Source organism: Rana temporaria, chromosome 1 (genome assembly GCF_905171775.1).
Source record: "Rana temporaria chromosome 1, aRanTem1.1, whole genome shotgun sequence".
Lineage (NCBI taxonomy): Eukaryota > Metazoa > Chordata > Amphibia > Anura > Ranidae > Rana > Rana temporaria.
This window is the reverse complement of record NC_053489.1, coordinates 585,494,064-585,517,986: the sequence shown is the minus strand read 5'-3', so window position 1 is coordinate 585,517,986 and position 23,923 is coordinate 585,494,064. Positions and strand designations below refer to the sequence as shown.

General features: G+C 43.2%; 1 protein-coding gene across 6 annotated transcripts in view; it reads right to left on the bottom strand.

The window, feature by feature from the left end:
* Positions 1 to 23,923, bottom strand: part of ATP8A1 (ATPase phospholipid transporting 8A1) — a 308,603-nt gene that overhangs the window by 91,418 nt on the left and 193,262 nt on the right. For all 6 annotated transcript variants that reach the window (XM_040335011.1, XM_040335010.1, XM_040335017.1 and 3 more), the window contains 5 exons: positions 22,404 to 22,453; positions 22,164 to 22,233; positions 18,534 to 18,618; positions 15,632 to 15,771; positions 1,898 to 2,036 (listed from right to left, as the gene is read on the bottom strand). In XM_040335011.1, coding sequence (XP_040190945.1) covers positions 1,898 to 2,036; positions 15,632 to 15,771; positions 18,534 to 18,618; positions 22,164 to 22,233; positions 22,404 to 22,453 — 484 coding nt within the window. The remainder of the gene's footprint in view (positions 1 to 1,897; positions 2,037 to 15,631; positions 15,772 to 18,533; positions 18,619 to 22,163; positions 22,234 to 22,403; positions 22,454 to 23,923) is intronic.

The window sequence follows — 23,923 nt, the reverse complement described above, 5'->3', positions numbered from 1 at the left end:
GATCTTCGATCCCTGAACCTACTTGGTCTTTGTCCAAGAGGTCGTCCAATTCCCCAGAGGAAAGGACCTCCTCTTCCGAGGGTCCGCGCACGGGTGACGGAGATCTATTCCGCTTACTACCCCGCATAGCTGCGGCTATCATTTCTCCCATGCTTCTCCGCATCTCATTTAAAGAGGTGAGCAACACCTCCTCCGTGACCATCTTAGGGTTGGGTTGACTCGCGTCAGCTCCAGCCCCAGATCCCGATGGCCCAAAGGCTCCCTGTGGGGAAAGCAGCGGCATAGCTCTGTCCGAGACCTCAGACTCTGTGGGGGAATCCCCACCTTTTGTACCCTCTGGCTTGTTCTTTGATGCCATGGTACAATACCGAGGCACACCTGCTACTTATTGGTACCTGGGACTTATAAATAGTTAAATGCCCAAACACCTGTTTGGGGAATAAAAAATGTTTCCTCTACCCCAGATGACACTTTTTTTTTTTTTTTTTTTTTCAATCTAGGCAAGAAAAAACATTCTATCCCCCTGAGTAGTATTGCCAAAGAAAAGACTATGAGATGGAAAAGAAAAAACAGCCTATTCCTAGGCTAAACCACAATCTTCTGAAGACTGTAGTATTCTTTCTGGCCACTGTGTGTCCTCAGCGCCCCGTGCTTCACTCCAGTCCTTCCTCCCTCAAGCCAAAGTATTGAATGAGCTGTGGCACTAAGGAAGGGCCGCCCCTTCCTTAAACCACTGACCCGCCCTTCCCCCTCAGCTAAAACGGCGCCAAATGCGCCTATAACACGTGCACGCGCACCGCGCGCGCGCCCGCCGACGGGGGGGGGGGGGTTGGGAGGAAGGGCCTCTCTGTTCCTGCAGCCGCAGGCCTGGAACACACGAGGAGGTCAGCGTTTTTTTGCCTGCCTTGCAGGCATGAGGAAGAGGACTGGATAGAGCATCGCCTGGAGGCTTGCAGGTAAGCATAGCTCTCTGACACAACACATACATTTGTACACAAAAGGCCCCACTCACAGCTTTTCCAACACTACCAGGGAGGTCACTTTTTATGGGGAATGATAACATATAGAGCCATCCTATCTTCATGATATGTGACTGGTTTGCCAGATGCAATGCATAACCTTAGGCATGTCCCCTGTGACCTCCCAGAAAAAACTTGCTAAGAGCCAAGTTCCGCAAGTTTTTCCCCTTACTTACCTGCTCCATGCCGCAGGACTTTGCCAAGCAAGAGGCCCAATCTTCCCCCATCTCCGTGGGGATGTCTAGACCTTCAGGCCCTGGGAACCTTCTTCTTCCATGAAGGATCCACTGTCCTGGACCCATACAGCACCCTGGCAAACAGAAAACATTAGGCGCCCAAAGGTTTTCTAAGTTCTGGGCCCAGGGTCCAGCTCTCTTAAAAAGAAAGCATTATGGGCTATACCCCAAGGGTTTGGGGTCCGGTTACTGACCACTTTAGCGCTCAGGCTTTTTTGGACAGAACCGGTAGCTCACCTAATCCCAAGGATGCGGAGGCAAGCTAAACCATGACTAACACCTAAGACACTGGCGTAAAAACTGAGGTACTCCTCCTATGGGAGGGGGTTATATAGGGAGGGGCATTTCCTGTTTGAGATTGCCAGTGTCAACACCTGAAGGTACTCCATATAACCCACATAGTAATGAATATGCTGCTCTGTGTCCCGTGATGTACGATAAAGAAATTTTATTTAGTTTTCACCATCCACCTGCTGGTGGCTGGTTTCAGTGGAGGCAGCAGCTATCTATAGTAGTTCTAGTCCACAGCGCGGAACGATATTTATTTTCTTTATGTTTTGCAAAAGGTTGCATTCACCTTTCAGTTTGTAATGTAAGTGACATATTGAAAAAATAAATAAAAATAAATAAATATCACTATACCGATATTAATAGCGGTCTCTTGTTTATCTCCAGTCAGAATCCAAATTTTAATGTCAGCTTTCACTAATGTCTCAATGGTCTCGGGCACATTGTCTTGCAGCTTATCCTCTATGGCAGTTGCTCCAAGTAAATGGAGGTTCTATGGAAGAGATGAGGAAAAATTACACAATAATATAATAAAATCACAACTCAATATGTGCATAGCAGAATAAATTATGATCTTAATTAGAAAAAAAAACAAAAAACACAAAAACAAACATCTGTCAGTTGAATAGAGAACTTCAATAAAATGAGCACACAAATAAAAGTGAAACATGTAACAACTGGGATAATCATTAATTTGCGGTGTCATTATTACATCTCATGTGAATCAAAGAAACTTATGCTGTAGAAGGAACACGGTGCAGTGTAGGTTTTTTTGGCAGTTCTCTTTTTCATTGATGTTGCCTGGCTATTCAACCGAGTGCATTTCCTACCCTACAGGCACACAAAGTGTTGTATGGCACACAAACTGTGTTGTATGGCAGACAAACTGTTGTATGGCACTTCATGTCTGAGCTGCAGTGTACTTTTGGGAACTACACAACAGATCAAACATTAACCACCAGAATATAATGTCTATACCCAGCCCCAGGTTATGCTGTTCCTGATGTGCTGAAGTGGATCATCATTGCTCATACCACGGCTGTCGCTCAAATACAAAAGCACACCCAAACATGTTGGATTCTGAAGATTTTTTAAGTGACAGTTTTTCTGTATAGCGTAGATCAGTGGTTTAGTATTAAGCGTCTTCGTTAGACTTTTTTTTTTAAATCATCAATACCATCTTAATAATTTGATGTAGGTTAAGGAGCTACAGATGCAGAACATAAAAAGAATAACAATTAAACTAAAGCAATAACTACAGTGGGGAAAGTTATTACCGTATATACTCGAGTATAAGCCAAGGTACCCAATTTTGACCCAAAAACTGGGAAAATGTATTGACTCGAGTATAAGCCTAGGGTGAGAATGCAGCAGCTACTGTAAGCGGAAAAGAGGGTCAACAATGCCCATTTGAACGCCTCACTGTGCCCATTTGCACGCCTCACTATGCCCAACCTCACTCTGCCCATTGCAACCTCACTGTGCCCAACCTCACTGTGCCCAAGTCAGTGTACCTGAAATTTTTGACAGGCTGCGGGCGTCCATTCAGTGTTTAAAAATTGTGGTCTCCTCCCGGTCCCGTTCCGTGACAGGCGTTTCCCAGCAGCCTATCACGAACGTCTTCTCATCCTCGGACACAGTTTCCCAGTAGACACTGTGTTCAGTGTTCCACCAATCATGGACGTCTTTTCATCCTCGGACAAGAGAACGTCTGTGATAGGCAGAACACTGAAGACACTGTCTGCTGGGAAACGCCTATCACGGAAGGGACCAGGGGGAAGCCGAAACTTTTAGGCACCATTCGCACCATTCGCATAGCGTTTTCAGGCAGAAAGTCCCACAATTGTACCCCGATTTTGCTGAGTTTTTGTACAGGTCAAAAGGTCACCAATGTAAAAAGCACAAAAACGCCCAAATCTGCCTAAAAAAAAAGGCCCAGAACTTGTTTGACCTTTAGGCGTTGTAGAGCTTCTGGCTTCAGGCGTTTTGTAGTGGAGATGTGAACCATCTCCATAGAGAATAATAGATTTTTTCCCCTCCAGCGTTTTGTAGCTTTAGGCTTCAAGCTACAAAACGCTCAGGTGTGAATGGGGTCTTAAACCACGGACGCTCGCCGCCCTTCAAGGACACTGACTCGAGTATAAGCCAAGTGGTGTATTTTCAGCCCAAAAAAAAAAAAAAAAGGCTGAAAAACTTGGCTTATACTCGAGTCTATACGGTATTTGATTTCCTGCAGATTTTGTAAGTTTGCCCACTTAGAAAAAAAAAAAAAAAAGGGTCTATACTTTTTATCAAAGGTGTATTTTAAATAACGACAGAATATTAACCAAAAATTCGGAATAAATAAATAAATAAATAATAGAAATGTTACAAAATAGAGTTGCAGTTCAGTGAGTAAAATAAGTATTTGATCCCCAAGCAACAAATGACTTAGTACTTGGTGGAGATACCCTTGTTGCCAAGCACAAAGGTAAGACTTTTCTTGTAGTTGGTTACCAGATTTGCACACATCTCAGGAGAGATTTTGGTCCACTCTTCCCTAAATCCTTACGGTTTCTTGGCTGTCACTTAGCAACTCGAAGTTTCAGCTCACTCCATAAATGTGCAATAGGATTAAGGTTGGTAGGGGATCAAATACTTATTTTACTCACTGAACTGCAACTCAATTTAGAACATTTGTATTGTGTGTTTTTTCAGGATTTTTGGCTGATATTCTGTCTTGATCATTTAAAATACACATATGATAAAAAACTATAGACCCTTCATTTCTTTGTAAGTGGGAAAACTTACAAAATCTGCAGGGGATCAAATCATTTTTTTCCCCACTGTATGTAAAATGTACACAGAATATACTGGCAATACATTTAGCCATGTATTTTTTACAAGAGAGATGACTTGTGCCCCTATAGCTCTCACTTTAGCTATTGTGATCAGCTTTCTGCTTAGCAAGCCAAGTAACTAAACGTTATCTGTCCTGGATCTGTCTTTTTTTTGCAATCAACCTGCTGGGTTAACAATGTGCATGCATACCATGCTTTAGATTAAATGGGCATGGTTGACGATATTACAATATATGAGGCATAACAAGCAGTATCTGCAGGAAAAGAGGGAAGATTGCGTGACTGAAAGGAGTATGATGGGTATGAGAGGGGTCAGAATTTGCAGAAGAGTGTGTAGAAGCTATGATACTGGGCAGAAGGTATGGAGGGTATGAAGGCAAGTAGTATGTGCAGAAGAGTGGTATGTAGGGTATGATGGTGGCAATATGTGCAGAGGAGTAGTGTATAGGGTATGGTGGTGGGCAGTACAGTAAGGCCCCTTTCACACTGAGGAGTTTTTCAGGCGGTTTAGCGCTAAAAATAGTGCCTAAATACCGCCTGAAAAACTCCTGCCCTGCAGTCTCAATGTGAAAGCCCGAGGGCTTTCTCACTGAGGCGATACGCTGGCGGGAGGACAAAAAAATTTCCTTCCAGCGGCATCTTTGGAGCGGTGAGAGAAGCGGTGTGTTTACCACTCCTCCACCACTCCTTCCCATTGAAAACAATGGGACAGCGCGATAATACCGCCGGCAATGCACCTCTGCGCAGTATTAATCCTTTTTCGAACGTTAGCGGGGGTTAATACCGCACAGCTAGTGGCCGAATAACGCCTCAATTCGACGGTATAGCGCCCCTAAAAATAGCGGCGCTATACCGCCATCGCACATCGCGCCCCAGTGTGAAAGGGGCCTAAATCTCTTGACTCAAAGACCGCTCACTGGAGTGCTGGGCTGTGGTGGGGGCAGAGTGGCTGGCTCAGGCTCTGAGAGGCTGAGCTAGCCGCCATTTAGGCATCTGGGCAAATTCGGACATGTTGGGATCCGGCAGAGCCTGGAGTGGCTCCAACATCAACCGACAGCAGGCTTTAGCCTACTGTCTGCCGAGTTCAGAACACAAGAGGGCAGAATGAAAACGAAAATAGCTTGGTCATAATTCTCCTTTCATGCACATAAACTGCAGAATGGTTACTGATGGGTTATTGCACACATTCTGCTTATCTAAAAACAAGCTACAGATCTGGGGGCAGTTTCACTGCCAACATGTATATAAGTGAGGTGTGTGCTGGGGTCAGAAAACTTAGGAGGGACCTACTGTGTTCTACATTGCAAACCAGTCTCCCCTACAATGCCAACTGTCTTTCTTCCTTTCCCATGGTTGGAAATCATTGTGGTGCATCTGATAAAACCGTATGCAACAGTGCTCACATCCCCCTACATTATTAGTGTTCAGAGACTCATTCTTGTTACCAGTAGCTAAAAGACATAAAATTATTTTACATATACTGGAAGAAACTAATTCAGGCCCGCATTCACAGAACTGACAATTCTAGAGTGTATGTTTCCACTTTCAGCCATTCCAATGTAGTCTACACATCTGCACACTTCACTTGAGCTGCGTTGTGTGTACCTGCACAACGTCATCGGAGTTACATAATCATTCAATTTAGAGGTTTGTTTTATGTTGAATTAGTACAGCATGCCATCACAGGAAAGGCAAGTCTACCTGACCGAAACAAAGTATACAAAGAAACACCCGCATGAAGCGCTACACCATAAGGACGGTAAACCACAGTGTTGTCAGTGGTTAAAGAAGTTTCACTAAAACACAACCACTAAGGAGACATGGGCAAAAAGCAAAAGAACAAAAACATACAGCGCACAAGGGTTAAGTGAATGTCACGTTATAGTCTGTAATGTGTGGAAAAACATATATGCATGAAAAATTGAAAAGTTGAAAAAATTGAAAAAATTTGAAGTAGCCACAAATAGCACACAGGAAAATAGCACATTAAAATTTTTAAATTTTTTTTAAAAAAAAACTAATAACAATAGTCCGCATAATATAAGCAGCAGTTCACGTGGAGATGGTAGAGTGAAAACACATACACTTCGGGGGAGGTGTTAGGAATGAATCCAGGTAGTGTGCATACACTTGTATGCAGAGGTAAAACAATACCTCAATAAAAGCAGCCGCTTCTACGTCTCAATGCAGGGAGATGGAATCCGTTGGTGGGATGATGACAGCCACACTGGGAGCAGATGTAGAAGTTATACCCATGCAGAGAGGATACTGCCGTTTAAACACCATAAGCTCTGAGGCTGATGGAAAGGAAACCTTCCTCGCAAACAGAAATCTCCAGCGGCAGGGGAAGTCCTGGAGGGGAGCCACCAAGCCGGTTCAGTGACGCAGCCGCGTCACACGGGAGCGAGGAAAGGGGGATGGTAGCCTGATGGAGTCACACAGAGAGCAGGAGGTGTCCGGACACCTTCGATCCAGCGTCAGGTGACTCAAAGCACCAATCAGTGTGGGCAGAAAACGAGCAGTAGAGATGCTGGCGCTAGTGTCACTGAGAGGATTTCCCGAGTGTCAGCACTACACATCAGCTGCAGTGTGCTTGCTGCAAACATATAGGGGCATCAAAGATTGTACTGGTGAGCCGTGACTGACATGTTTCGCGTGCCAGGACGCTTTATCAAAGTCTTTTTTTTTTTTTTTTTTTTTTTTAAATTTTAAAAAATTTTAATGTGCTATTTTCCTGTGTGCTATTTGTGGCTACTTCAATTTTTTCAATTTTTTCAACTTTTCAATTTTTCATGCATATATGTTTTTCCACACATTACAGACTATAAAGTGACATTCACTTAACCCTTGTGCGCTGTATGTTTTTGTTCTAAGTCTACCTGACCAGCTGCATAAAAGTAGAAAATCCTTTTTCCACTTCAGAATTTCAGATCTTAGCACTTTCCCTCCTGATGACATCTGGAACATAGTGCAGAGTCCTGATTAAATTAGCGCCTTTAATAACACAGACTCGTGGAACATGGGCACAGCTGAAAACATCAGTTCAGGAGGGAACGATCCTTGCTCTTGCAGTACATGTATGCAACACGAGACACTACACTCTTCACTAGTAATTTATTTAACCACTTCCTTACTGGGCACTTAAACCCCCTTCCTGCCCAGAGGACTTTTTGCGATTCGGCACTGCGTCGCTTTAACTGACAATTGCGCGGTCGTGCGAAGTGGCTCCCAAACAAAATTGACGTCCTTTTTTTCCCACAAGTAGAGCTTTCTTTTGGTGGTATTTGATCACCTCTGCGTTTTTTTTTTTTTGCGCTATAAACAAAAATAGAGCAACAATTTTGAAAAAAAATAAAAAATGTTTTACTTGTTGCTATAATAAATAGCTCAAATTTTTTTTTTTTTTTTATCCTCAGTCTAGGCCGATACGTATTCTACATATTTTTAGTAAAAAAATTTTTAAAAAATCACAATAAGCGACTGGTTTGCGCAAAAGTTATAGCGCCTACAAAATAAGGGACAGAATTATTATTTTTTATTATTTTTTTTTTTACTAGTAATGGCGGAGATCTGCGAATTTTATTGACTGCGACATTATGGCGGACACATCGGAAAACACTTTTGACACATTTTTGGCACCATTCACATTTATACTGCGATCGGTGCTATAAATATGCACTAATTACTGTATAAATGTGACTAGCAGGGAAGGGGTTAACACTAGGGGGCGACGAAGGGGTTAAATGTGTACCCTATATAGTGTGCCAACTGTGGGTGAAGGGGGGTGACTGGGGGAGGTGACCAATCTGTGTCCCTATGTACAAGAGACACAGATCGGTCTCCTCTCTCCCTGACAGCACGCTGTCAGTGTGTGAGCCGGCAATGAGAAATGATCTCATATGTTTACATATGAGATCATCTCTCATTGGCCGCACAGATCGCCTAGCAAACGGCCACTCCGATTGGCCGTTCACGGCGATCTGTGATTGGCTGTGTCCAAAGGACACGGCCAGCACAGAAGTTCCCCGCTGTGCGCTTGGGGGTGCGTGCGGGGAACGTGGAAAGGGGCGGCTGTAAAAAGACGGCGCCCCAGAGAAGTAGAACCACCCTGCGGCCGTATATAGTCGTACGGCCGTCGGGAAGTGGTTAAAATGATACTAAAGACACACACTGTTTAATTTACATTGTTCATTCTATTTCTGTATGTGGGTAAACTAATTTTAATATAAAAAGACATCCAAGTACCTTTTTCCTAATCTATATACAGCCATCACATGACCCATCTCTTTCCCAGCCTGTCTTCAGGGAAACATAAGCAGGAGCTTCTAGTTCAATGCTAAAAAAAAAAATATAGCCTTGGGCATGAAAATGTGTTTTTAATCAAATCTTTATGATTTTTTATTAGCAACATCATGATGTGGATGGATTTCGGTCAGTCGCAGGCTGTGTCACGCACCTCCAGCAGGTGTCTTAGAACAGGGAGGTGAAGCCTCCATTAATCAAGATGTAATATCCCACCACTACTGTGTTTAGCTGGTTAGTGGGCATTGAGGAGGAGGGAGGGAGGGGGCTGTCATTTACCACTGTGTATATGCCCACATTTGGGACTCTTTGGTCAGATGGGCTGCTCAGATGTGATAGGGAGGAAATTTTCAGCATTGAAACTCACTGAAAATTGAGCATGTGCAGAGTTGCCAATGCTGCACTGCAAAATCCCTAGCTGAATTGGGGACTTGGACAGAAAGTGGAGATAGAGAGCAGCAGGATCAACCATGTTTTTTTGCAAAATATAGAAACAAAATCCCATAGTGACCAAGTATGACCTGTATGTAATAAACCATTTATTGATCATTTATGATGTGGGTTTAGTGACACTTTAATGAACAAACGTCAATTTAGGTTTGGAAGGTGTTGCGGTAAAAAGCTTCATAGGCAGGAAGTGGGCGAGGCAGGAATTAAACCCCATGACCTTCAGTGGGCACTACCGCTCGCCAAACTTGCCCATTTGAATGACGGTATTTAGGGGGTTAAAACAGGCAGTGTAGAAACAAAGTCACCTCTTTACCACCTGCCAAATGACTTGAGGCCTTAGGCCGTGTTCACACTGGTACGACAAACGCTCCGACATTAGGAGCCAATGGCGCATGACGTATGAAAATCAAAGTTTCCCTATGAGAGCCGTCTTAACTGGTCCGACTTTGAAAAAAGTTCCTGCACTACTTTGGTCCGACATTGATCCTACTTCAGCCCATTGAATATCAGTGAAGTCGGATCAAAGTAGGATCCTTGTCCTTATCATCCGACATGTGATTACAGCAGCAATAAAAGGAATTTTTCTCACACTGGGATTGTTTTGATTGGTCAAAGAACAAGTCAGACTATCACTAAGTCGGATCAAAGTAGTATCTTGTTTATGAAAGTCGGATGGATGTCGGACCGATGTAGGATCAATGTAGGTCTGATGTCGCAGAGCAAAGTAGGATGAAAGTCGTATCACTGTCGTGTAGTATAGTGTGAACCCAGCCCTATAGGAGTTGGGCTAAACCATTATTATAACCATTCCATCTATTCTCCTTTATTTATATTGTTATTTCACAAGTAAAAGAAAAAAAAGCTGCTGCTGCGACTGCTTAAAAAGTGTTAGCTGAATTGGGGCTCTCATTTATTGGTCACTTAGGCTGCATTCACACCTGAACGCGACGTATTTTACCGCGATTTGCCACGACAAATTGCGGCGTTTTGTCCCGCGATTTGCCACGACAAAACGCAGCGTTTAAGCCCAACATACGCCGGAGGGGTGATTAACATTGTCGGCTATGCCGAACGCCGCCTGAAAAAAGGGTCCGGGACTTGTTTGGAGCTTCAGGCGTACAGCGTTTCGGCGTGGAGATGTGAACCATCTCCATAGCCGACAATGTTAAATCACCCCTCCAGCGTATTTCAGGCTGCAATAGCGTCGCGCTACAGGCGACAAAACGCCTAGGTGTGAATGGAGCCTTAGAGTACATCAAAAGCTGCATGTCCACATAGTGACATTGTGGCAGTGATTTGACTAAAGAATAGATCCACACAAATAGTTAGTGAATCACTAATAAAACTGAAGCTTTGCCATTTGAAATTGGTGAATGTGTAGAATATTTCCAACATGGCAAATATTAACGAAAAAAAAATTCCCCACTAAAATGAAATCAAGATTTTGTAAGAATGACAGTAAAAGACTTGACTGGGCTAATGCAGGAATACAGACACCATCCTATCTGGCCACTTAAAGCAGAACTATAGGCATTCTGGACAGAGTAGAGCAAGCAAAGGTTATAACCCCTGTCAGATTTTTTTCGCCATCTGTGTCCCATTGTGAAGATTTCCCTGCAAATTTGCAGGAATTTCCTCAATTAAGGGAATTCCTTGAAGACCCCCCAGCTCACCAGAACCAGTGTCCTCATTGGAACATTTCCCCTCCATTTCTTTTCTGGGGACAACCCAAAATGTTGGCATTTTCTTCTACTTTCAATTATAATAGTAAACAGGGCAAATAAAGAGGGTAAATCTCCTTAATAGAGGCACAGGCAGCAATAAAAATTGACAGGTGTTCTATCTAAAGTTTTGCCGTTCGTTAAACTTGAAGGTTAAATTAAAGGCTTGCGAAGCACTGTGTAACATTCCAAAAAGACATGCATCCCTATTTAAGGCTAGGTTAACCCCTGTGTTGGTGACTGCTGCAGTAGGACAGCACCTGCAACCATCCGCACAAAAAAAAAAAAAAAACAGGCTGCCATTCAGGATAACATGCAGATGCAATTAATCCTGCACTTGTGGTTTCCGTGTGGGCCACAGGTTCAAAAATTTAAAAGGGACCCTTTTCCTGCATTTTGAGGAAGCACGGCAGCTGACAAATGAATGGAGTGCCATGTCCGTGCAAATGTGGCACATAGAGCTGCTATAGTGTGAACCTAGTCTAAAGTGACCATGTCATAAGCAGAGGCGGCTCACTAATTAGGCATGTTAGGTGATTGCCTAAGGCCTCGCTATGACAGGGGCCTCGCCTAATTGAAAAGCTTACTCTGCTGGAAACTATGGCGTTGCGCTCCGACGATCAGAGGGTTATTGTTGCTGCTGCCTGTGAGCTCTATTGGCCAGGCAGTGGAGACTGGAGAGAGAGAGGCTAGAGAGCCGTGGCTCTGTATGTGTCCTGGGGAGGAGGCGGGGCCACTACTGTGTTGTCCGGGGGAGAAGAAGGATGAGGAGACTCATTCCAGCAGCAAAATGTTAATACAGTGATTCCCGCTACTCTGGGGACGCAGATCGTAGGAGGGCCCCTCCGGGGAGGGGGCCTCACCAGGGCTGTATGAAGCGGATGGGAGGTAGGAGAGAAGAGGTGTCATGCCACAACCTCCTTCTGCAGCCAGCTACCACATCAGAGAGAGCCAGCCCCCCACCCCTGCTCCTCCTGCATCCCTCAGCCATTGGTCTTTATAGCCACCTCTGCCCCATCCCCCCACTGCCTTCCTCCGGATCATCAGTGCCACACTCAGGGCAGCTCAGTTCTGTGCCAGTGTGCCAACCTGTGCTTGACAGCCCCTGACCCCTCCACCCTGCCCTTACCCCCACCTACGCAGGGCACCACTGCGGGGTCGGGACGTCCCAACCCAGTCCAGTGCTGATGCTCGGTTGTGGTGGGCCGGGGGCGATCCTATGCTGGCACTGCCCGCTGGTTTGCTACCTCCCTCACTGGCACCAGCACCGCGATAGAACACTGACACCAGCACCCAGATAGTGCTGTATCTGGGTGCTGGTGTCAGCGCTCTCCATCTGGGTGCTGGTGTCAGCGCTCTCCATCTGGGTGCTGGTGTCAGCGCTCTCCATCTGGGTGCTGGTGTCAGCGCTCTCCATCTGGGTGCTGGTGTCAGCGCTCTCCATCTGGGTGCTGGTGTCAGCGCTCTCCATCTGGGTGCTGGTGTCAGCGCTCTCCATCTGGGTGCTGGTGTCAGCGCTCTCCATCTGGGTGCTGGTGTCAGCGCTCTCCATCTGGGTGCTGGTGTCAGCGCTCTCCATCTGGGTGCTGGTGTCAGCGCTCTCCATCTGGGTGCTGGTGTCAGCGCTCTCCATCTGGGTGCTGGTGTCAGCGCTCTCCATCTGGGTGCTGGTGTCAGCGCTCTCCATCTGGGTGCTGGTGTCAGCGCTCTCCATCTGGGTGCTGGTGTCAGCGCGCTGTATCTCGGTGCTGGTGTCAGTGCTCTCTGACACCAGCACCAAGATACAGAGCACTGACACCAGCACTTTAAAGCTCTTAATATATGCAATTTATATAGTTACATTTTTTATCGCTTTAATTATTTTTCCCCAGAGTGGGGCCTCATTTCTAGGTTTTGCCTAAGGCCTCACAAAGCCTAGCGCCACCTATAATCATAAGTAAAGTATGGGGCTGCCATTCATGACTTCTTAACTCCATGACGGTCATGCTGATGTTTTGGCATCACAGCTTTCTGAGTTGTTTTTTATTCAACACACATCATAAAGCATTATGACAAAAAAGAAAGCATCATTACTTAAGGTGACCTAGTCATACTAAAAGCATGGGGGCTGCCATTAATGACCTCTCTTAAAAGGGGAAGTATAGCCATTCAAGTATGGTCCTACTTCTCCTGTTGATCACAAGAGTTCAGTCCGTTCTGCACTTATGTGACCCGTTTTCAGCCGTTAGTGGGCTGAAGTCTGCTGTCAGCTGACATCACTCATTCGGTCCAAGCTCCTCAGGCAAGATACCGACAGTGAAGTGGGGATCCGCCCACATGCCTGGATTTAATCACAACTAATGCTGGAAATAGGTGGAACGGTGCAGCAAAAATCTCCACCCCACCAGCATCACCATATACATGGGCAGAGCAAAGGGGGAGGGGTCAGGGGCGGAACCAGGGGGGGGCAGTAAAATGAGGTTTCGCCTAGGGCGTCAAAAATCCTTGCACCAGCACTGATCCAAGTATATTGTGAGATTGCCACCATATCAAAGCATTTAAAGCAAAACATTTTAATGTATTAGAATGTCCCAGTCAAATTCCAGACCCAAGTCGAATTAAGAATCGGTGGCAAGACTTGAAAATTGCTGTTGACAAACGCTCTCTACCCAATCTGACAGAGCTTGAACTATTTTGCAAAGAAGAATGTGCAAAAATGTCTCTAGATGTGCAAAGCTGGTAGAGACATCCCCAAAAAGACTTGCAGCTGTAATAGCAGGGAAAGGTGTTCTACAAAGTATTGACTCGGAGGGCTGAATACAAATGCAGGCCACACTTTTCATATATTTATTTGTAAAAGATTTTGAAAACAATCTTTTTCCTTTCATTTCATAATTATGTGGCCCTTTGTGTTGGTCGATCACATAAAATCCCAATAAATTACATGTTTTTGGCTGTAACATGACAAAATGTGGAAAATGTCAAGGGGTATGAATATTTTTACAAGGCACTGTAACTTCTGACCAAGTTCTACAGGTTACAGTATATAAAAAATGCCTGGTTAACGTAAATACTGTCAGAGTTGTAAATCTGGGAATGACTTCACCCCTAATTAATCATTACTTAACTGTTCAACACTGTTTCTTGAGAAGAGAAAAGTTCAGAAGGAGGTGGAGAGCCACAAAAAGATATGAATATGAAGGAATGACTGAACTGTCAGAGCGCAAACCATAAAATGAAAAGCTTACACAGGTGTGAAAATAATCTGGCACTGGAAAAGCAAAGCCACAGGTGTATTTCCATGAGGTAATATACTGCAAGCTGAAAGAAAGATGACATCAGCTGGTCATTCAGGAGGGGTCCATCCAGTGTTAATGGAGAGACTACACAAGCCTGAAAGTGAAATGAGCTAGCGATCGATGACCAGCATGCAGATGGATAGAATTCTCTAGTACAACCATTTCATGTTGACATGCTGTGAACCATATAGGGCACAACCAAAACAGCCCAAATCATTGAAGGCTTTATTCATGTAGCTGAACGTAACAGATATGGCACAAAGAGTAGCGTGAGTTAATGGAGATGTAATCAGTTCAGAAAAAAGTTGGGCCTGTGATGGTGAAGATAACAATGCAGCGGGGACACCAAAGAAGCTGGCTACACATTATGCATATCTTTTTATTTGTTCATTTTCCTTTAGATTTAACTTGAACTATGTAGTGCAAGGGGTCTGCCGGTTTGCATGAAAATTTAAAGTGTTTAGGATTGGCCTCATACTATACGGTCTTGGTAAATCTAACGGAAAATTGTACAAGAAAATTGTATAATGTGTAGCCAGCTTAAGTGCAGCACATACAATATATGATGGCTTGATAAAGAGGCTGAGCAGCCTTGAAATGCGTTGCCATGTCACCGGACTCCTTCCCCGACGTGTGACGTCACATCTGGCCTGCTGTACACTCCACAGAGCCCATCACCAGCTCCCCACTTCCTGTCGGCCCTCGGCTACAGCATCAAAACCTCCATGGCTGCAGAAATTTTGGATGAAACAGTATACCCCTTATGCTGAGTGGTGCCACACACCTTCACTATATTGAATATAGGCACCATTCTTTCATATCCATGTGAGTTGCCCATTTTGTGTGCACTTGCTATTGTTGTATATGTTTGGCACCCCCTCTTGTTTCACAGGCACATGCAGCTGACAGCACTGTGGATTGATCTTGGACTGGATTTTGGCTCCCCGCTGCACTGATATCTTCACTATCACAACTTTAAAGATGAGCAAACTTTCAACTGTCTACATGCGAGTTTCCAATTGTTTTTTTCCACAATAAATATGTAAATTTGCTATACTTCTTCTATCCTCCATTTATGTAACTGGCTATGCAATCCCGGAATGTACATTTTTATGCCATTTGAAGATGAAGGTAGCAAGATTTGGTGGATTTACCAATATGGTGATGTAAATAAGTAGTCCAAAGTGCAGCATCAAACCATAATGCAGTGCTCTGCAAAGCACATTTTTGCTTCAGGCAGCCCATTCACTTAGAATAGGCTGTCAAAATGATAATATAGGCCGTATATGTTTTTCAAAGCAGGACAATGCATATAGAATAAGCATGTGTGCATTGCAATTCACTGTGGCTGTGTACTGGGATGCAATTAACAGTGGCATCACACGTCTACAGTGCTGTAATATTGCAGGGTTTATTATGTGTGCTACTGTGTGAACAAACCCAAGCAAACAGAGCTAAGATATCAGAACATGTAAAATAATACGTAATGCCACTTACCTTCTCTATCAATTCATAGCACTCCTCCAGTTTTAGAGATCTATTCTGTACAGAGATGGAGGCTCTGTGGTATACATCCAACCATTCCTCATACACGCTGTCAGGGATGGCAGCCACAGCAAAGCACAGTGTTCTTAGACCTGTGAACAAGACATTATGCTGTGAGCTTATTTCCACAACAATACCTTTCTGGATTTTATCACTTCCAGTTTTAGAGCGGTCATTCCCTCGCTTGTTAACCTTGTAATTGCAATAAAGTAAAATGAAAAGATAAAATAAAAAATGTTAAAGCCCCCCCATACAAATGCAAACACACACGTAGGACCTGCACGTGTATGTAAACAGCAATTTACCACACATGCGGTATCACCGCAAATGTCAATGACGAGTGAAAGCAATAATGCTAAGGATCATTCACAATTATCTCTGAGACTAATAATCTGTAAAGGCTTTGAAATTTTTAGGTAGCATAAGATAGTCAGTGGGACCCAACGTGTCACTAGCAAGGTTAGTTGGCTTGGTAGAAGGGTGTCATAGGTTTTAGTTACTGAGATAAGAGATGGTATAATGTCCAGGTAAATGGGAAAGCATTCTGCGGGGAAGGTGGTCCTGTGGAAGAAGGGGTAGACTGGGGGCATTTGGTTTCAACCAAATTCCTTCTGTATATCCAATGATTAGAGGTAGGCTGGCATGTTCCATTTTTGTACTGCACATAACCATAACAGTGATCCCCTTCGAATATTATCACTACCTTGGCAATGAAGGAAGAACCCCATCTGGTATTTATTAAATTAAATAGCCTATTTATTGGGTTTATCTTCAGTTGTGATAATTTTAGCGAAGAGCTTAAAGCGGTAGTAAACCGCTGGCCTTTTTTTTTTGCACCCTGTAAGGTAAAGCCATAATGCATGGCATACTAGCACATGATGTTAAAACGTACCTTAAAACAAAGCCCTTCCAGTGCCGAGATGTCAGAGCTGCAGGCGGTCCCCGTCTTCCGGGTTTGCAGACTCTGATTTGCTGGAGTCGCAATGACGTCATTCCCACGCATGCGTGCGGGAGCCACAGTTTACAGCATAGGGGTCTGAAGGAGAGGGGTGGCCAGCTGTGTTTGTCATAATTAACCCTGTGTGTACTGTGCAGGTACATCTTCATTAGCAATTGTAACTAAATTTGAACACTGTCTGTCCTAACCAAGGATCAAAGGTTTAGAGGCTGTGCTTCTTATATTTTTTTGCCAATGAGGACAGACTCACCCGGACATTGTTAAAAAAAATTAAAAAAAATAAAAACATTCCAGTCAGCCATAACACCTTATGTTAAGAAACCTCTCCAACAGACTTTTTTTTTTTTACGTGTGAATTAGAACACATACAAATAGTGGTGTGTTCTCACATTTGATTGCAAAAGTGAAATTAAAACAATTGCCTAATCAACAGGCCCATATCAGAAATGGAAGAATTGCTTAGGTACATAGGGTGTGTACAGGTGAGTTGGTTAAGTAACCAAAAATGAACACAAGTTCTTCAAGCTTACTCGTCTTGGGCAGCCTTTCTTCCATAACATAATGACAAACGGTTAACATTTCTATAATCAACTGTGAATTGGATAGCAAGTTTTAATTCTCTTATTCTTCTCAAGGATGTAACTGCCATACAGGTATAATCTAAAGCTGGTCATACTCTAATTTTGTTCAAAAAGTTTTAGGCCCCTTTCACACTTGTGTGACTTTGGACATCAGAGTCGCATGACAAGTCGTATCCCATGATTCCCAATGTTAACCATTCATATCTGTGCGACTTCAAGTCGCACTGACTTCAAAGTAGTCCCTGTACTACTTTGGCCTAGCTTTGATGCGAGTTGAGGTCCATAGGCCTCAAGTTTACCCAGGCATTCCCTGAAAAAGCAGCTGCAAAATCGCGAGACTTTGAAGTTGTGGCAGTGTGGAAGGGGGCCTTAAAGTTGCAGCTACATCAAAGTAGTTTATGCTCACCAATAAGTAGTTCACTACTTTGGTCCGACTTTCATGCAACTTGAGGGCCATAGACTTCAATGTTAGCCCTCAGATGTTGCATGAAACGCGGTACTTGAATTTTATACAATGCAACTTGTGTGCAACAGTTTTCCATTATCACTGGTCAAAGCCAAAGTCGTAACCAAGTTACACTCATCCAATGTTGCATCAAAGTTGTACTGCAAAGTCTGTGCAACTTTGGAGTCATACAAGTGTGAATGGAGCCTTAAGCCCCATACACACGATCAGAAAATCGTAAGAAAAATACCACTTTCGAAGAGATCGCACAATAATCTGATCGTTCGTACAGAACGTTTGAGGGCCGATCAGGACAGTTCATTCGATATTATCTGATCAGGCAAGCACAATTTTTTTTTTCATACAATGCCAGATCGTACAATTTTCGTTTCATCACTACAGCTGTCGTTTTTCGAAAATGCAATACAAATGCATTACAAAACATTACATCACTTCCGATTTTTTATTCTGTCTTACGAGAATTTGTGACTTTAGTAAACTCTTCACATTAGATATGAGATTAGCATGCAAAAAAAAAAAAAATCACAAATCTCATTGTGTGTACCAGGCATTAATGTGTTTTGTGTTGAAGTCCACTCACTCCAAAATTGAATATTAAAAGCAAATAAATTTGAAATACTTATGAACGCCACTTGACATGCCATTAAAAGTACGGATGAGAATTTGTGTTTGTTCAAAAATCTGCTAATATATGGCTAGCTTAAAGTAAATGAAGACAAGCTAAGTGAGGCCAATTATAACCTGACAGAACAGATAGTTTCTTGAAAAAAAAAAAAAAAAATATTCAACTTTCTCCTTCTGGTCTGTATACACTTCTCTTTACTCGTCATTCGGGGGTGTTAATCATACCTTCAGTAGCAAATTGTTCCAGATGTTTTAAAGTGATCTCTTTGTACTTTGAGGTTTCTGCCAAACGGTCATAAATTACTGTATCCTATTTTCAAGAAAAAGAGTGTATGTGATATATACAGCATAACAAAGGAAATGGGAGGTAAAGCAGGAAGCAGGTCTAATTAATACAGCAGATTTAATAGTAAATGAGCAAATGTTTAAAGCAGTATTAAACAAAAATAAAATTATATAGCAGCTTATCAATTCTTAGATGTGATGGCTGCATTTATTTTCTTTTTAAAGGAGATGTCTCCTTTATTGTCACCTGTTGATCCAGCCAGTAAGTCTGTTTTTCAACAGAATAAGCTCTCCCGCAAATGTAGCAGTTCGAGTGTTAAGACAAACCATTTGACAGGGGTACAATAATCAGCTTTTAATCACGCAAACCGTTAAGAAACAAAAACGGTTTCCGTAACTGCAGTGTTGGCTGGAGTTTGGCTTCAATTTGTTAGTGTATTTAACTTTGCTAGTACATCTTCCCCTCCTCTCCCTCCAGACTGACGATGCTTCTGTTCAAAGCTGCCCCTGCGTTACTTCATCCAGGCAGGAGGGTATTCCAATACTGAGGTATGTAATGCAGCCTATACAGGAGTCAAGTTAAATAAAAAAAAAAAGTTCCGATTGCCCCACCCACACATTCGAGGTGGATGGGGAAATCCCCCCTACTGAGCTATTGTATTCTGCTCAGACCTGCCAGCTATAGCCTTTGGCCCCTTTCAGACGGACAGCATTTTTGCCGCAATTAAAAGCATGTACATTTTCAGTGAAATTCAAGGCTCTGAGCACTGCGATTAGCTGCATTTTTACATTGCGATTATGTGCGGCCGCGTTTAGCTGCGGTAGTCATTTCCATAACAACCCTTTTTATTTTTTTTGATTATGATGTGCTTCCTGTTTTTTTTTTCTCACGCGGCTATCCGCAGTTGACACAAAAGACTGCGATTACCTGCGCTAAATCGCACCTGGACGCATTCAATTCTATTTTTTCTATTCGCACCAAACCGCATGCAACAAAATCGCAGCTAAACGTTGTGTGTGAATGGGGCCATAGGAAAGCATTGGGTGCTTTTTGCTGCGGTAGAAAACTAGAAAATCCGTCCGTGTGAAAGGGGCCTTTGGCCGGACCAAGCAGGGAAAACCCAACAAAGGTAGTTGTACAAAAATTGAGAAAATGGCCCATACATGGATCAAATCTCACTTGGTCTGGCTAAATTTCGATCCATGTATTGCAATGCTTTACTGGCCAGATCACCAGGTGAAAAGAGAGGGGGAACAGGCCCCAAAAAAACCCTAAAAAAACAAATGCAGCCACCACATCTATTGATTGAAAAGCTTAAATACAACATTTTTGGTTTTGGGTTTAACATCACTAAGGCTTTTGATGTATATCAGTGCAGCCAATGACTGTACCATATGGTTGGGGTGCTGTATTCAATCATACAGAGTGTGAAGGAGGTGATGGCTCATGTTCTTTACCACCACTTGGCTTTTAAAAACGGACATGGTCATGGTAAATGACCTACCCTAAAAGCACCGTTTTCAAATCACCAATTTAAAAATGCATATATACGTATATTTGCATATCTACCCCATGCTGCAAAAAAAAAATGTCCCAAATTCCATATCAAAACAAAAATGTTCATTGTAGTCATCAGTGCCTTTTTCATACTAAAACCTAATACACACTTATGCCCCGTACACACGATCGGAAATTCCGAGAGCAAAAGTCTGATGTGAGCTTTTGAACGAAAATTCCGACCGTGTGTATGCTCCATCGGACTTTTGCGGTCGGAATTTCCAACAACAAAAGATTGAGAGCTGGTTCTCAAATTTTCCGCCAGAGAAAAATCCTATCGGAAAGTAGCACCTCCGACGCGCAAAATTCCAACGCATGCTCGGAAACAATTTGTCACATTCTCGGAAGCATTGAACTTCATTTTCTCAGCTCGTGGTAGTGTTGTAGGTCACCGCGTTCTTGGCAAACGAAAGTTCAGAGAACTTTTGGGTCACCGTGTGTATGCAAGCCAAGCTAGAGCGGAATTCCGTTGGAAAAACCATCCAAGGTTTTTCCGACGGAAAATCCGATCGTGTGTACGCGACATAACAGTTTTTCTTCGTACAACCCAGTGAGCTGAAGGAAAAAACGCAAGAGCTTAGGAGGAGATTCTGTACCAAAAACCCGATGACAGGGAGACAGCCCCTCTGCCAGAACACACTGGTCAGCGATGAGAATGCTGATCGGAAGCGGACATGCTTCTTAGACAGTCCGACAGAAGCCGACCGAACATCTGTCTTTTGTCAACCTTACATACAGGCCAAATATCGACCGATTTCTATTGATAGATATTCAGCCCATGTGTATGGCGCTTAAGCCTGCAATCAAGATGTGGTGAGTGGAGCCACCATATCAACAGAATGGAAAGTCAGCACACCAAGTGAATACGTGGCAAAATGGTTTACCTACATAAGAGCAGGCTGATTTTACAGAAGATGGGATCGTGGGGCAGAAAAGGTTAAACTAAATATGTAAATAATTGAAATGGATTTGTTAAATATTGCTAATAGTTATTAGTTGTTAAACCAGGGGTTGACAAATTTGCTTGGAATCTAGGAGCCAGCTAAAAAAGTTAGGAGCCAGAAAACGCACCCCGTCCCGACGAGCTTGCGCGCAGAAGCGAACACATACGTGAGCAGCACCCGCATATGTAAACGGTGTTCAAACCACACATGTGAGGTATCGCCGTGATTGGTAGAGCAAGAGCAATAATTCTAACCCTAGACCTCCTCTGTAACTCAAAACATGCAACCTGTAGATTTTTTTAAACGTCGCCTATGGAGATTTTAAAGGGTAAAAGTTTGTCGGCATTCCACGAGCGGACGCAATTTTGAAGCGTGACATGTTGGGTATGAATTTACTCGGCGTAACATTATCTTTCATAATATTAAAAAAAATGGGGATAACTTTACTGTCGTCTTATTTTTTAATTAAAAAAAGTTTAATTTTTTCCCAAAAAAGTGCGCTTGTAAGACCGCTGCGCAAATACGGCGTGACAGAAAGTATTGCAACGATCGCCATTTTATTCTCTAGGGTGTTAGGATAAAAAAAATATATATAATGTTTGGGGGTTCTAATTCGAGGGAAGAAGATGGCAGTGAAAATAGTGAAAAATGACATTAGAATTGCTGTTTAACTTGTAATGCTTAACTTGTAATACCAACGGCCACCACCAGATGGCGCCAGATCACATCTGGTGGTAATAACGTGTAATACCAACGGCTCACCACCAGATGGCGCCAGCTCACAAAAAAAAAACTTTTTTTTTTGCCCACCTTCCAAGCCAAGTCGCCAGGACACTATTTCTAGTCGCCATGGTGACCTGGCGCCCGGGATTTGTCGACCCCTGTGTTAAACCAAAGACCTATTAAACTGTGAAGGAAATTAAAGCGGCATACATTAAAGTTGTTCTAATTTGAATGCAATTAGAAGAGAGGTGCGAAGTAAGCATGCGCAGGCATTACATGCAATGATGGAGCAGACACTGTTTGGCATATGGAAGACTGAGTTGCATTGCAGCGTCTATTACTTACAGCCCCTTTGCAGTACAATCTCAGTTTCCCTGATGAATTACGAACGATCACAGACATACGTTTTCGATTACTGAAACAAAGAAATTTCGCATTATACGGCAAAGTGTGTTGGAAGGATTAAGATACATCTCCTTTAATAAAATAAAACGATGAGACACATTGACTTTTGATCTACATGAGGCTGGCATTAAAGAACAATATATTCTGCGTTCTTAAATGAGACTATAATTATATATTTACCTTGTAAACTCCAGCACATTAAGCAGCTCAAACCTTTCCTCCTGACCGAGCTGAAAGAGATTTCAAATCAATTAAAGAACATCTCCAGGCAATGAGAGAATCAATCAGTAAACCGCTAATCCTATTCAGGAAAGATGCAACTGTGCTGGGTCTACCTTACAGTAACTCGAGCCAAAACTTTTTATTTTTCTTGTGAAAAGATGTTTTTTATTACGGTCTGTGGAAGAGGAGATTTCCCTCATTTGCTGTCCTGGAGACCAGTGTATGTTGGACATTAAAAGTTTCCCCAATGAGAACACCGACCTCAAAATCTGAAACAGGTTCTAACCCCAACCCCAAGGATAAGAAAAGTAATGAGGTAGATCCTCCCCAGCGAGAACACCGCAATAAAAAAGATACTTTAACAATTCTTACTTTAGCAAGAAAAAAAAAATGTAAAATGACACTATTACACATGTGCATCTTTGCAACTTTCACAAATTGCTATTGGATAGATTTCAGCTCGACTGTGTTTTGCAACCTTGTCTTTATACACAAGATGGCAAGGAACCAGATTGGGGACACCTGACCTGCATATTGGCAGCTTGGCAAATACAAATGAACTTTGGGTTGAACACACGTTTGAGAAAATGATGGATTAAAGAAGGGGGGCCAAAAGCTACAGTCAGCTGTTGGCCGATGTCACTCGGCGGTCCAGGCTCTGGAGGGATCCAGACTTTAATGTTGGGACCCACCCAGATTCCTGACTGGCCGCTAAAAGCCTGAGTCAGTCACTCCCAATCCCTCCACAACCTGGCACCAGTAAGTGCTGGAGGGGCAAAGCAGAGAGCCGATGACTTACAGTCACCGGCTCTCTGCTAACTAAAGACTGAGAACTGAGCAATCAGCAAGCTTTGATTGCCGAGTTCTCAGCCATAGAGGATCGATCCTGCATCTACCTAGGTAAGTATTTTTTTTTTAATCCAAAACTTTTGTTTTAATGCATCTTTTCAGTATCCAAATGACCAACAATGCACCTCCAGGTCTGAACTGTGGTCAGGTGGCTATGAGGGGCCAATCAAGGGGGTTTTCTTACATGCCACCCTTTCCTACAAGTCAGAGTTCTCAGTAGCCTTTTGGCAGTGTGTTGGATAGTCCGGAAGCATATTGATACAGAATACAAGTCTGTGTTGGAAGAGCTGGTTTCTGCTGATAATTGTTAAAAACATCTATATTCACATTAAGATCGCCCAACTTTTTCCAAGAAGTGTGTACATGTATGAGCTCTTATTCACTTCTGTTACAGCTGAAGGCCAGCCAATCTGAACATACAAAGTTCCTCAACTTGCAGGAACGAGGATTGCCCTTCCCCCTTTTACTTCAAACATACTCTTAATGGCCAATCAAGTAGCCCATCATAGTGACTGTCCAATTAAAATGTGAGGGAGGAATGGGCAAGGTTCAGAGCCCTATTTGGTTCCATGCACATTGGACATTTTTACAGCTGCTCCTAGGAGGGATTGGCTTATTTCCCCCCGCCT